Source organism: Dermacentor silvarum, chromosome 4 (genome assembly GCF_013339745.2).
Source record: "Dermacentor silvarum isolate Dsil-2018 chromosome 4, BIME_Dsil_1.4, whole genome shotgun sequence".
Lineage (NCBI taxonomy): Eukaryota > Metazoa > Arthropoda > Arachnida > Ixodida > Ixodidae > Dermacentor > Dermacentor silvarum.
Window position 1 is genome coordinate 79,846,322 of NC_051157.2, and position 12,485 is coordinate 79,858,806.

The window sequence follows — 12,485 nt, forward strand, 5'->3', positions numbered from 1 at the left end:
AGTTACAGTGAAGCACGCTTTACAAACGTAAAATAAGGGTAACACCAGATTGGAGATCGGCGAGAGAGGTCTTCGTGCTGCTACAGGACATACATTCAGCTGATGGTGATGATAATAATTAATCTGAACAATATATATATATATATATATATATATATATATATATGTTTGTTTCGTCTTTCTTTCTTTATTTAAGGGCAAGATTTTTCGCTCTGGTGAGGAACGAGTTTGCCTATACGTCAACGCGGCTGTTCATGACAGGGGTTACCCATTCTCCGCTTTGTTCCTCTTCCAACGAGGCAGATTCGATCGATCACTTTCTTTGCTCGTGCCCGTGATGCTATGTGAAAGGGACAGGCAATTTGAGACCCTATAACAGAAGGATATTCCGCACAGGTTTCTAGAGCACCTGATATATCTAGAAGAATCCATCATTGCCCGCAAGGAAGCGCCACTTCTGCTTCTTGCATACATACTTGTCTGTTGGGCGTAGGTACGGTGAAATGTCTCAAGTACGCTCAGGAGGACAAGTTGCCGGCCTCGATCTCTAGAATAAACTCGCCTGTCGCTACCACCAGCGCCATTACAATTAGTGAGTAGAGAGTGTAGGGGTGAAGTATACGAATAATAATCGGAAGCACGCAGCCGTTTGCACGTGGACTGTCAATTCTTCCAGTTGTTTCTTATGTTAATACTTCGATGGTCCTCCTTTTGAGGACACAAGGCACTGTCGTACGTCGTGAAAGGGCTAGCTTCGTGCTACAATTGTGTGGATGACAATTTTCCGTATCACGAACTTTTCTCGACCTTGCCGTCTTCTGCAGAACTGATTTGCCATGTCGTACGTCGGGTGTTGAATTGCTCCTCATGTGTTGTCGGCTGGCACATCTGGAGCACGTCTGCCTGAAATGGTTCGCCATTGGTGCCCACAAAACGCCTGCAGAGATCGCATGCGCATCTGCACCGTGCCATGGCCATGAGGCCTGTAGTGCTCGCCGCTTTCAGACTACACTGGAATTAAATGGAACCTAGGATGCAACGCCGAGTGCACTGTCATTGTTTACTTTGCCTCTTGCTAACTATTTTTTTTCCTTTTCTTTTTTTGATGTAGAGATTGGAGTGGAAGTAAGAATGTGTATTTAACCGCGCTCGTACTGTAGCATATTTTACCTCCCCCCCCCCCATTCATTTAAAGGGCGAAAAAAAAAAGCATGTGCTTTAAACCATATTTGCCTTTCATTCTGCGGTGGCGTAGTGGAACTCGACGTTACATTGGTCTACTAACGTAGCAATTCTCGTGGTCGAGATGTTGTCGACACTGAGCGCCGTGACAAGAGAGTACGAAAGTTAGCTGTCACCAAGCATTCAGCGTCAAAGTTTCCCCATAAAGCCCAAACCGCATGAGAGCGATTTTGTGCGCGACGGCGACGAGCGACGGCTTCGAGCGACGAAACGGGCCGTCGCGCGAACAGCTCGCTCAGTCTTGTCGCTCGGTCTTGTCGCTCGATCGCTCGGTTCTGGAAATCTAGAATTCGTCGCTCGGAAGTGCTATGAGCGACTAGCCAATAGCGCGAAGCCGGAACAGGGTGTACATGTCGAATACTATCGATTGTCACACGGAACAAGCAAACAAATACATTTTGATACGTGCAAGATTAAGAACCTAGTGCAAGACATTTAGAAATGTTTATGTTGCTCTTTAGAGTAAAACACATCAACTCAATTTATAAAGGACACGTCAGGGCAGTTCCGGCGCGTATTTGTTGCCCTCATACCGGCAACACCGGGGAGACGTCGCTCAAAGTAGTCGCTCGCATGCGGTGTGACTCGTGGGTGACGAGCGAACGCGACAGCCATCTCCATCGCGTCGCTTGTCTGTGTCGCGCGCAAGATCGCTTACATGCGGTTTATACTTAAAGCTCGAAATTTGTCATCTGTGTTGTAGCCGAACGAAATGCGCCGGAAATGCAGCTTGGGACTCTGTGGAGCGGTGTGACATGGGTGCAACGTGATAATCACGCAGTTCATTACCTAATGTTGAATATTTACATGATGTGCACAGTGGCCGTCTACATACTTACACCGGTGGCTCAGACACACAAGTTCAGCTGTCGCGGTGATGATTCCAACAAGATCTGTCAAAATACAGCTAAACATGTCGCATGTATCATTAACGACATCTGCTGAACGGGTAGCCCTCTGTGCGACTCTTTATTTCATTCAACAGGAACCACCCCATCCATGGTCAATCTTCTGTGATTCCAAGGCAGCCTTCCATAGTTTACTCTCCGCTGTACGTCATGGACCACATGAGCAGCTGGATGAGACAAGTCCACCATCAATTAGTCGCCGAAGGACACGATATAATATTTCAATGGTTGCCTAGTCACTGTGACATACATGAAAATGATCAAGCGGACGCAGCTGCCCCGTCTGCCCACGACGCGTCAATGGCTTTGCCATTCCTGTTTCGATAGCCGATACAAAAAAAAAAAAAAGCTTTCCGCGCTTGCGCTTAGCCTAATATTGGTTCAATGGAAGTCATCTGACTTAACAATCGCATGCCTTCATACCCTGGATCCTAATTTAGAGCTCTCTATTCCGTCCGACCTTCAACGACGTGACTGCACCCTTCTTGTAGCTTGGACTAGCATTTTCAAATGCGTACTCATTTCTGATTGGAATGGCCAATAGCCCACTTTGTGACTTCTGCAGGTGCAGCGAAACTATAGCGTACCTTCTTTGCGAGTGCGCTCGATTCAACACGCACAGTGAAGCCTTCTGAGCCACGCTAGACCAACTGGACAAGCGACCACTCACAGAAATAAAAATTTCTGGAAACTTGCATGCACGAACATCAGCGCGAGCCGCTATGAAGGCGCTGCTGCGTTATTTAAGAGATACCACACTGTGTGACAAGTTGTGACTGTGCACTGTATGACATAGAATGTATTAGTGGGACATTGACACTGTGTATGGCTATGCAACACCTTGGCAGAACGTGTGGCAGCGCCCACAGAAGCAATTCTGCATTGTTCTTTTATTCTTACTTTTTTTTTCTCTCATCTTTCGCACCCCTTTCCCCCTACCCCGGTAAGCTGGGTAGTAGCCAACCGGATATATCCTTTGGTTAACCTCCCTGTATTTTCTTTGTCTTTATCTCTCAAACTCTCTCTCTCTAAAATAGCGCAGCGGGCATAGTACGGCGGTGATTCCGATGTCTCATGTCTCTTGCGCTATTTCACTCTGTTTCACAGTCACCGTGCATGTAGCCTTCGTTGCCGCGAGAGGGCAGTCTGCAAGTATTTTTTTTTTATCATTTGGTTTTGTCTAGGTGACAAGGAGCCGAGATCAAATGCTCCAGCTGCGTATAGTGAACCGTGTATAGTGAAAAATAACCACATTTAGAAAGTTCAACTGCATGAGTACAAGTGAATGACAAAATGCAGCAGATCATCACACAACATTCATACATTCACCGCGCGCACCAAGAAATATTTCATTCAGGAATTAACCGACTCTTCTGAATTTCCTAATTAATTATCAATGTTTTGTTGCTGTATACCTTTTGTTTTTGTATAGGAAGTTTATAATATTGATAATAATATGAGTTTGATCTCCTATGTCGGATTGATTATACTTGTTAATATTTGTTGTTATTCTGTTTGTTCCCACGCTTTTGATTATTTTTCATATTTTCAATAATTAGCATTGCAATTAACCGATGTATCCAATTACCTGTTATAGATTATCAAATTACCTAATTATTATTATTATTCTTGCTCACGTGACCACACTTGTTTGCTGTTTTTTCTATAATAGCCCTATTTATGCAATCATAGGAGGTCCCCTTGACAGTTTCTTCAAAACTCTGGGACCTCCTGCTGTAATACTGTCACCATGTAACTCCAACATGACTGTTGCAATAAACTTGACTTGACTTGAAAAAAAAAAGAATGTAACAGTTCTTTTTGAGCATTTATAGCATCTTACCTGTTCAAGAGCGATCATAAACCGGAGCCGCTAGGTCGGGCTTGCGTTCGTTACTGAAAGGGCTAATATGAGTATTGCTCGTCGAAATGTTTTTTAGAGCTTCGACTACCACCCTGGCGTCATGCCGCAGGCAACTTCATTTTATTTATTTCTTTGTGTGCCACATGTGGCGGTGGATGTTTAAGAAAATGAACAACGCAAGTATAAGAAAATTATTGTTTTATTAATACAATGAGGCTGAACAACCTTAGCACAGTCTACGTGTTTGTACTTGGACGTCGATGCACGCGAGCCAAGTACTGAGCCCATTTGCCCAGTAAAAGCTTTAAAGTATAGCGCTTCAGTTACATCAAATGGTTTCACAATGTCAGCACTCAAATTTGTTGCACGACTTATTCTCTGGCTGGGGGTTCGGACGGCTGTAGTATACAGGAATTACGATGCACAGCTAGCTAGAGGAAATGAACGCTAGGCGTATGAAGTCGGTAGAATGTCAAACGAGCACTACGACTTGGCAGTGCGTGTTTAGCGTCACACGTTTTAAGTAACGTCAGTTGAGTGTTTCTTTTTTTCTCTATGAATAGATGTCGCCAACAGAACACCGGGACTTGTGTGCTAGTCTTCCAAAGTGCGCGCGAGACATCGAAGTCAATACGCCGAATAGCACACTTTTTCTTGAACGAGAAAACCTTAAATTCTGGGGTTTAGCATGCCAACACCATGATATGATTATGAGGCACGCCGCAGCGGGGAACTCCGGATTAATTTTGGCCACCTGAGGTTCATTAACGTGCACCCAATGCACGCACGTAAGAGAGGAGGGACTTGCTGTTGTCGATCTTTGAGTTTTACCCAGGGCTCTTGCATTGAAAAAACGCACGAAAACCGAAAAAGATGGCCTGTCTGTGGTTACTGAAATCTGTAATGATTATAGCACATGGCTCCCTTTTATTGGCGTTCTTATTATATTCTTCATGACCATGGCCTAATTTTTCTAGTTAAAGGCACAGTGCAACACTTTTTTATGAAAACTACAAACAAACAAACGAAAAACATTCGTGATCTATAGACAGTGCTGTCATGAGCATATAAGTAAAATATTATTCCGGTCCATGTGGCAGCGAGTCCATAATCTTGCACGAACGGTAGCTCACTCTCATCTGAGGCATTCAAGGCCCGTCTATGATGTCATAGACCAGCGCGCGACAGTCCAATAGAAGAGAGCCATCGGGTAATTTGTTCATGACCATGAGTTAGTCCCGGGCGAAAGCTGCGGCACGCGTGGGCACCTATCCGAACTTCTAGCAAACGTGAAAGTGACGGTTAGTAACACGTCCCGCCCGTCCTGTCACAGCTATATGTATACTTTGACGCTTTCCAGCACCTTTGTCGGACGCCAACTTTGAGTAATTACCAGTTGTCCCCCACGGCGAGAAGAAAACATGAGAAATGTGCAGTGGCCAGGGCGTTGTTATACTGATGCCGCCCCAGATGAGAGAGAGAGAGAGAGAAAAAAAAAACCTTTCAGGTTTAATAGGGAAGGTAAGCATCGGAAGCCTTACACCTCGGTTATTATTACTCAATTTTCCAAAATTTCTTAATATAGTCATTTAAGCACACCTTCGCAATATTTTAATACTATCGCCCGAGCGCTGACCTCACAGCGTGTCAGCGGCCTTGAAGTGGCGAGGGGCACTCCTGAAGTGAACAGCGACGCAGATGGCTAGAGACCTGGGCCCGAATTCACAATACCATCTTACGCTAAAATTGTTCGTAAGAGAAAATTTCAGCCAATCGTGATGCTGAGCGTATTATTTGCGAAGGCGGTTGGCCAATGGCAGAGAGTAGTTACGAAAGAAAAACTGTGAATTTGGCTCCTGATTTTTAGGCACTACCAATCTGCGTTTTAGGCGCCTATTGACCCTTTTCGTGGCGATCCCGTGGGCGCTGCCATGTTTGATCACGTGGGGACGCGTCCATTGCTTGCCTCAACTGCCTCCGTTGCCTCCTTGTTTACAATGGAAGTGTATGACGCCAGCGCGGCTTAGAAAACCTCTGTTTTCGGAGATATCGTAGACGGTGACTAGGTGGACGACACGAAGCTTTGATCAAAGCTTCAGAGAACACGCAAAAGCGCTTTCGGGGCTGATTAAGCTATGTCCAAACGGCGCAAGCATCGTATATGGTGCTTGTTCTAAGAGCGGGGCTAAATATGTATTCCAAGCTATCCCAGCTTTCCGATTATGAATTCAGTCAGGATTAGTGTGTTTTGCTCTTTGTTCTTTATTCGGCAAATATTTTGAAGCATTGGCTTGTCAGTTTCTGACTCAGTGAAATTCCTCGGTGCGGTCACCATCTGATTATTTTCTGCCTAATCGCTCACGGGTGTGCTCAGTTCCGATATATTTGTTCTTGCTGCGCACAAGGCTTGATACGTAGCTGTTTTGTACATTGTAATACCTTGTAGCAAATATATATTACAGCTAATAACTCGCTTACTCTTGCGGACCGTCACGAAACATTCAGCTTCGACCATTCGTGCGCCATAGGTGGAGTCCGTCATTTATTGTGCGTATACAGTGCGCATATATTCAAGTGTGCGCCCATTCACTTATTCTTGATACATCGGCAGTAGAGTGGGCGTAAGTTTTCCTGCCATTTGGGACAGATGTGTATAGATAACATGCGCGAAACTTACTATGACAGGAAGCGGCGCTACTCTCTTTGTCATTGTTTAACGAGCGGTACTCACTCTTGCCGACGTTCTGGAGATGAAGCCCTTTCCTTGAAGGTTAGCGATACAAGGCTGGCGGATGAGCAAATTTCTGTATTCTCGAGGAAAGCCGTACATCACGAAGTGCCGGTAACACGTTCGGACAGTTGCAGCAGTGGTCCGCGAACTTGGCCACACAGATTCATTCTACTCCTTAACATGCCAGTCACTATTTTTCCAGCCAACTAGTGCACACGTCTTCCATCCACATGATTGAATCTAGCATGATTGGAGCACAATGTGTTAGCGAAAACTCAGTTGCATTTCCGACAGATGATCGCACAGAAGCAAGGTAGAAGCAGTAATGGTTTCGTATTCGTGCGCGGTCGCTGAGGAGAGGTATGGCGCGCCGCCGCGAGCACCATCTCGTTTCTCTAAAACAGACTGCTCCGCGAAAAGGGTCAATAACAGGCGTTTTAAGCCTCATTTTAGGCACTATAGGGGTCGCTATAGTCACTATAAACGGCTCGCAAACAATGCCTTGTTTTATGCATTGAATGTATATAGCCCATTTTCATCGTAAGAAAATTGACGTAGCATTCACTTGCGAGATTTGAAGGCAGCAGCCTTATTGTGGAAGCCATCGCTTCAAAGGGCTTTGTAGCAGACGAGAAGCCGCTTTTTTGTCAATCCGCGTACTGCAGCCAGCCCGCTTAATACGTTTGTCTTGACAATATGACCAGATATAGTGAATATTCAATAGCCAAACTTCCTTGCTTACACGGACGCATCAAGTGGAGCAAGCACGGAAAATACAAAATACGGTAGGAAAACGGCTGACGTGCAGGGGAGAGCTGTGTGGTAAAGACGGAGTTTATTGCAGAGTAGCCGAGTTAGTTGTTGGTCTACTGCAGAGTTCATATGAGCCGTCATCGGCAGGTATATATGCATGTTCAACCACAACAGAAGCGGATGAGCCGAAAAAGGTGACCACGTAACTACAATCAAGTGAACTTTGCATCCTTCTCAGGTCACCTACAGCCTACCGAATACGAAGGGCGCGATCTTATCGCACCTGGACTTGATGCGGAACCTCATGGAGACATCGATGCCAACGGCCAAAATTCGCTTGGAGGGTCCATATAATTGCTATCGCAAAAGAAAAGCGCCCACAAAAAGAATTTCCAGGTGCTAAAAGTAACAACGAGCATTTTTAGACACAGTTGAGTGACAGAAATAGGCATTTATAGGCACTATAAATTCACTGCTAAGCCACTTCTTAGCCTATAATTTGTGCTCATATATCAAAAGGGAGGGGCCTTGGCACGCGGGAACAAATATAATCTGGTCTCTACAGACGGTATTCGAACTGGAAATCGCCGTGTGTGCCCGCACATACTGCTGACGATCCTGGCGCCCCTTGCCGCCACAAAGTCTCTGACACGCCTTGCGGTCGACGCTCAGGCAATATATATATAGCATGGGTGTACATAGCGCTCACTCGAGTATGTTCTCAGTTTGGAAGAAAATGCGTTACAGGGACTCTAGCCAATGCTTAACGCAAGAAAAAGTGCAGTGTATATAGGTAATTCTTAAAGAGAACCCTCAAGCAGATCACTTGCGTTTCTTAAGCGCTTCAGGTCCGGTTGATGACGGAAGCAATGTTGATACGCTGTAGAAGCTGGCAATAGGTGCCACCTTTCGCGGTTCTTCAACGGCACAGCCAGCCTCTTCCGAGGCCTTTAGAAGAAGTTGAACTTGGCCGAGTTGGTATTGACTGCATGACATGTTTATCGCCAAAGAAAGGTGAGGCCAGCGCCCTTGTCGTTCCTGTATTTTTTTCGCTGTACTCGTCTTTCTTTAGCAGTACATACGTCTTCCGAGGCCAGTCACATATGAAACCTTGTACGTTTGGCGCGTTTGCGAGTTCACGCTGAGAACGAGCCTGACTCCACGCCTGGAAGCCGATCCTTCGTAATTCTCATTCTTTGAATTAGTGATGCGCATTTTCAACGTTTCCCCATGTTTCCTAATATACATCTCGTCTTTCACACATTCTATACGAGAAATTAAGAGGCATGTTTGTTAGATTGTGCCAAATATAACTCTAGTTGGCTAAAGGCTATTAGCCCAGGCGTCTAGCGCAATGAAAGCAGGGAAAACTTCGTTACTTGCATGCACTTACGGGTGTTTCCTAAACACAGTGCTGTTGCATAAAGGGCAGTTGCCGTACATTCATGTATTATTCAGATGTATGTACATGATCACTCACTATCATGACAGTATGTCACAACGATGCAATGGTCTTCTAAGGCGTACGTTGTAGACCATTTAGAGTAGTAGGTCTCCATTTTTCGATTTAACATTGTATAAAACAAGGCAGCGGCGGCAAAGTTCAAAACACCTCGGTGAAATGCTTATACGATGACTGATCCCGTTGACTCCTGGCAAGGGTATCTGAAAAAAAAAGGGGGGGGGGGATAGTCAGGTTACATAAAAAAGAGAGGGAGAGCAAGTGACCGGCGAAAGCCTCGCTGTGACCCACACTGCACGTCAAAGTTCCCCAAGCAACTATCTGAGCCACAACTCAGCTTTTCTGCCGTTAGACTCCCTGGCTAACGAGTGCGCAGAAGTCATCCTTTTAGTTTTAATGAAGGCGTGAAGGCGACTCGATACCCCTATCAAGGCAACCTACGGCACTGGTGTCACGTGACGCCCTATAGAGCAACCCGTCTACCGTGTCTCGGCCTAAATTTAGCTGCGAACTTTTTTTTTTTTTTTTTACAGACCTTCACAAATATATGTTGCACGAAAAACGCTAAGAGGTCGCTTTTAGCAAGACTTTCTGTGACTCATTAGCAAGACTTTACGGACAGGCGCAAATAAGCAATATTCGCGACCATAAGCGATATTCACGAAGCTCATTACCATTATTCTGGTTTATGCTGTTGACACAAAATTGAAGGCGATCTTCGCCTGACGGAAAGCCGTCTTACACAATTCTTTTAATGGATGTGTTATTCGAGATTATCGTGGTCCTCGCTTTGAATAAATACGAGACAGAGATTGGGGAAAAAGTCACGAAGTCATCCTTCTAGAGAACAGTAAGCTAGTAAGTAAGAATAGTAAGTCATCCTTTTAGTTTTAATGAAGGCGTGAAGGCGCCAATGATTTTTTTTTGCAATATTTTTTTTAGCCAGCTTGATGATAGGTAGATTACCTGTTTTCGTAAAATACTCAAATTGACGTAACATTTTGATGACAGACTCCGCTAAGCCTGCACAAATACTACTGGTTATAAGAATTCTATGAAATGAGTTCTGTCACGTATAACGATAATCTTCAGCTGTGTAATACAAGTATGGCAAGTAAAGCGTATAGACAATGTTATGAACAGACAAGTGTTACTCAATTGTGCAGTTGAAGTTGACGGTTCACGGTCATCCTTCTGAACTGACCGTGAACCGTCACATGCATGCATTAGACGTAATAGCCTCTTTTCGCACCTCTTTTATGGTGTCTTGTCATCTCCCGATCATTGTCACGATACTGCGAGCATTACGACAGCGATGACGTTGGTCATTGTGAGGAAGAAGACGACGGGGAGCTTTCAAGATATACTATCCGCAATATTGGGTGTTTTTACTGTTCTCGACAAATAGCGTGTGAGTATGTTTTCATTTATATCTCTCGATGGTAGCGCCGTAGTTGCGAGACACTCTACTTAGTATATAGCATCAATGCAACATTTGACGAGCGCTGCGCGGAACACACCCTAAACAGGTATGGGCCTTGGTTACCTCCGTTTTGAAGGGACAACCCGCTATGCTCTGCACCGGATATTTTCGGAGGCGGTATCGCAGATGGCTATACCAATTAGTGCGACACTTTTTAAAGATGTTTAAAAAAAACGAGGGAGGAGGAGAAACATTTTATCTTTGCCTCAGCGTAACTTAATTGGCTTCAGCGAAAACGCGTAACATTTGTTTCCGATTGACAAAATGGTGCACGGATGGACTCACTTTGATTTGACATATGATACCGAAGCCTATCTCTGTCGCATTCGGCCTCTGAGAGCTCTTCCATGTCCATTACTTCGCCGCTCATCAGCACGTCTGGCTTGCTGAATTTTCTTGGGCTTCTGTGTAAAAAGACAATGCACGATGGAAAAGATTTCAATTGTGCAAGTGGACCCCGCAGGGAGGGTTTATTTTTCAGAAGAAACGTTTATTGTATTGAACACACACACACACACACACACACACACACACACACACACACACACACACACACACACACACACACACACACACACACACACACACACACACACACACACACACACACACACACACACACACACACACACACACACACACACACACACACACACACACACACACACACACACACAAAAAAGGATGGAAGTTTTCTGATTGTTATGTACGGAATGTCGAGACGTGCTACATCGAGTCATACCTCGAGATACCATAGACCCTTTATACTGCACGGCGCAAAGGTATAATTAGAATGCATGACGCAAAGGTGTAATTTGAGGTCGGCAACTTGCCAGATACTGGTCGCCATTTATGTTTCACGATTTAGAGAGTGGCAACGCTGTGTCTTACTGGAAATAGGTTAGCATATATGCGTAGCATACGAGCTTAAACAGTTGTGTCTTTTGAAACACTTCTTTACATTATTCGGGGCCTGAAAATTTTTCTTTAGGAGAGCAAACTGGAAGCGTTGCGCAAGAATTGCAAATAATTGTGAGGGAGTGTTTGTTTATCCCGGTAACACTTCTTTGAGAATCTGAATAAAATCTCAGTACTTGGTAGTTTGGTCCAACATGATATAAAAAGAAAACAAAGAGAAAACGAAAAGAACGCTGAAATACCTACCTGTAATGCGAAACTTCCTCTCCTCTTGAATACTTCGACTCACTGCCGACAAATTCTACAAAATCTGAAAATAGAGACATTGCTTTTTATGATAATTATTTCAGTGAAAATTGCTGCAGGACGCATCTCACCATGAATGTCGATGGCAATGCGATTAGCAATGAAACAATGTAGTGACACACCGTATTGCTGACGTCACCTTTATTTAAAATCTGTAGTGGTCATTCGGAGACTTCCGTTGCTTCGGCTATACGCGACGAACACTGTCTCCGGTATCGGCCTACTTTACTATGGCGTTCGCTTAGCAAGGTCGCCCATGAGCACGACGGCATAACGACGACTGCATGACTGACGACGCTGTGACGACGATGCATAATGACGAAGAAGGAATGACGTCGGTGGAACGACAAATGAGGTATGAGGACGACGGCATAGTGGCAATGAGATGACGATTCTGAAACGATGATGATGATGATGATGATGGTATAAAAATGACAACGCGACAAAGACTGCATGAGGACCATGATATGACGATGAGTGTATTACTACGATGGCGTGACGATGATGTCATGACGAGAGTCGGATGACAAAGCTGGAATGACGACGATGCGACGGCCACGACGACATCACGACCACCACGAGCCCCCATCTTGTGGCCCAAGCCTGTACACAACTTGGGCCACTGGGTTGGCGTAAGAGGCTAGATAGATAGATAGATAGATAGATAGATAGATAGATAGATAGATAGATAGATAGATAGACAGAAAGACAGACAGATGGGTAGATAGATAGATAGATAGATAGATTGATTGACAGATAGATAGACAGACGGATAGATGGATAGATAGACAGATAGATAGACAGATGGATAGATGGAT

The 12,485-nt window shown here is 44.7% G+C and overlaps 1 protein-coding gene across 1 annotated transcript in view; it reads right to left on the reverse strand.

The window, feature by feature from the left end:
- Positions 1 to 10,812: 10,812 nt before the first annotated feature.
- The window catches only part of LOC119448719 (Down syndrome cell adhesion molecule-like protein Dscam2), a 136,037-nt gene continuing 134,364 nt past the window's right edge, over positions 10,813 to 12,485 (reverse strand). Inside the window, exon 23 of the mRNA XM_049666471.1 lies at positions 10,813 to 10,847. Coding sequence (XP_049522428.1) covers positions 10,813 to 10,847 — 35 coding nt within the window. The remainder of the gene's footprint in view (positions 10,848 to 12,485) is intronic.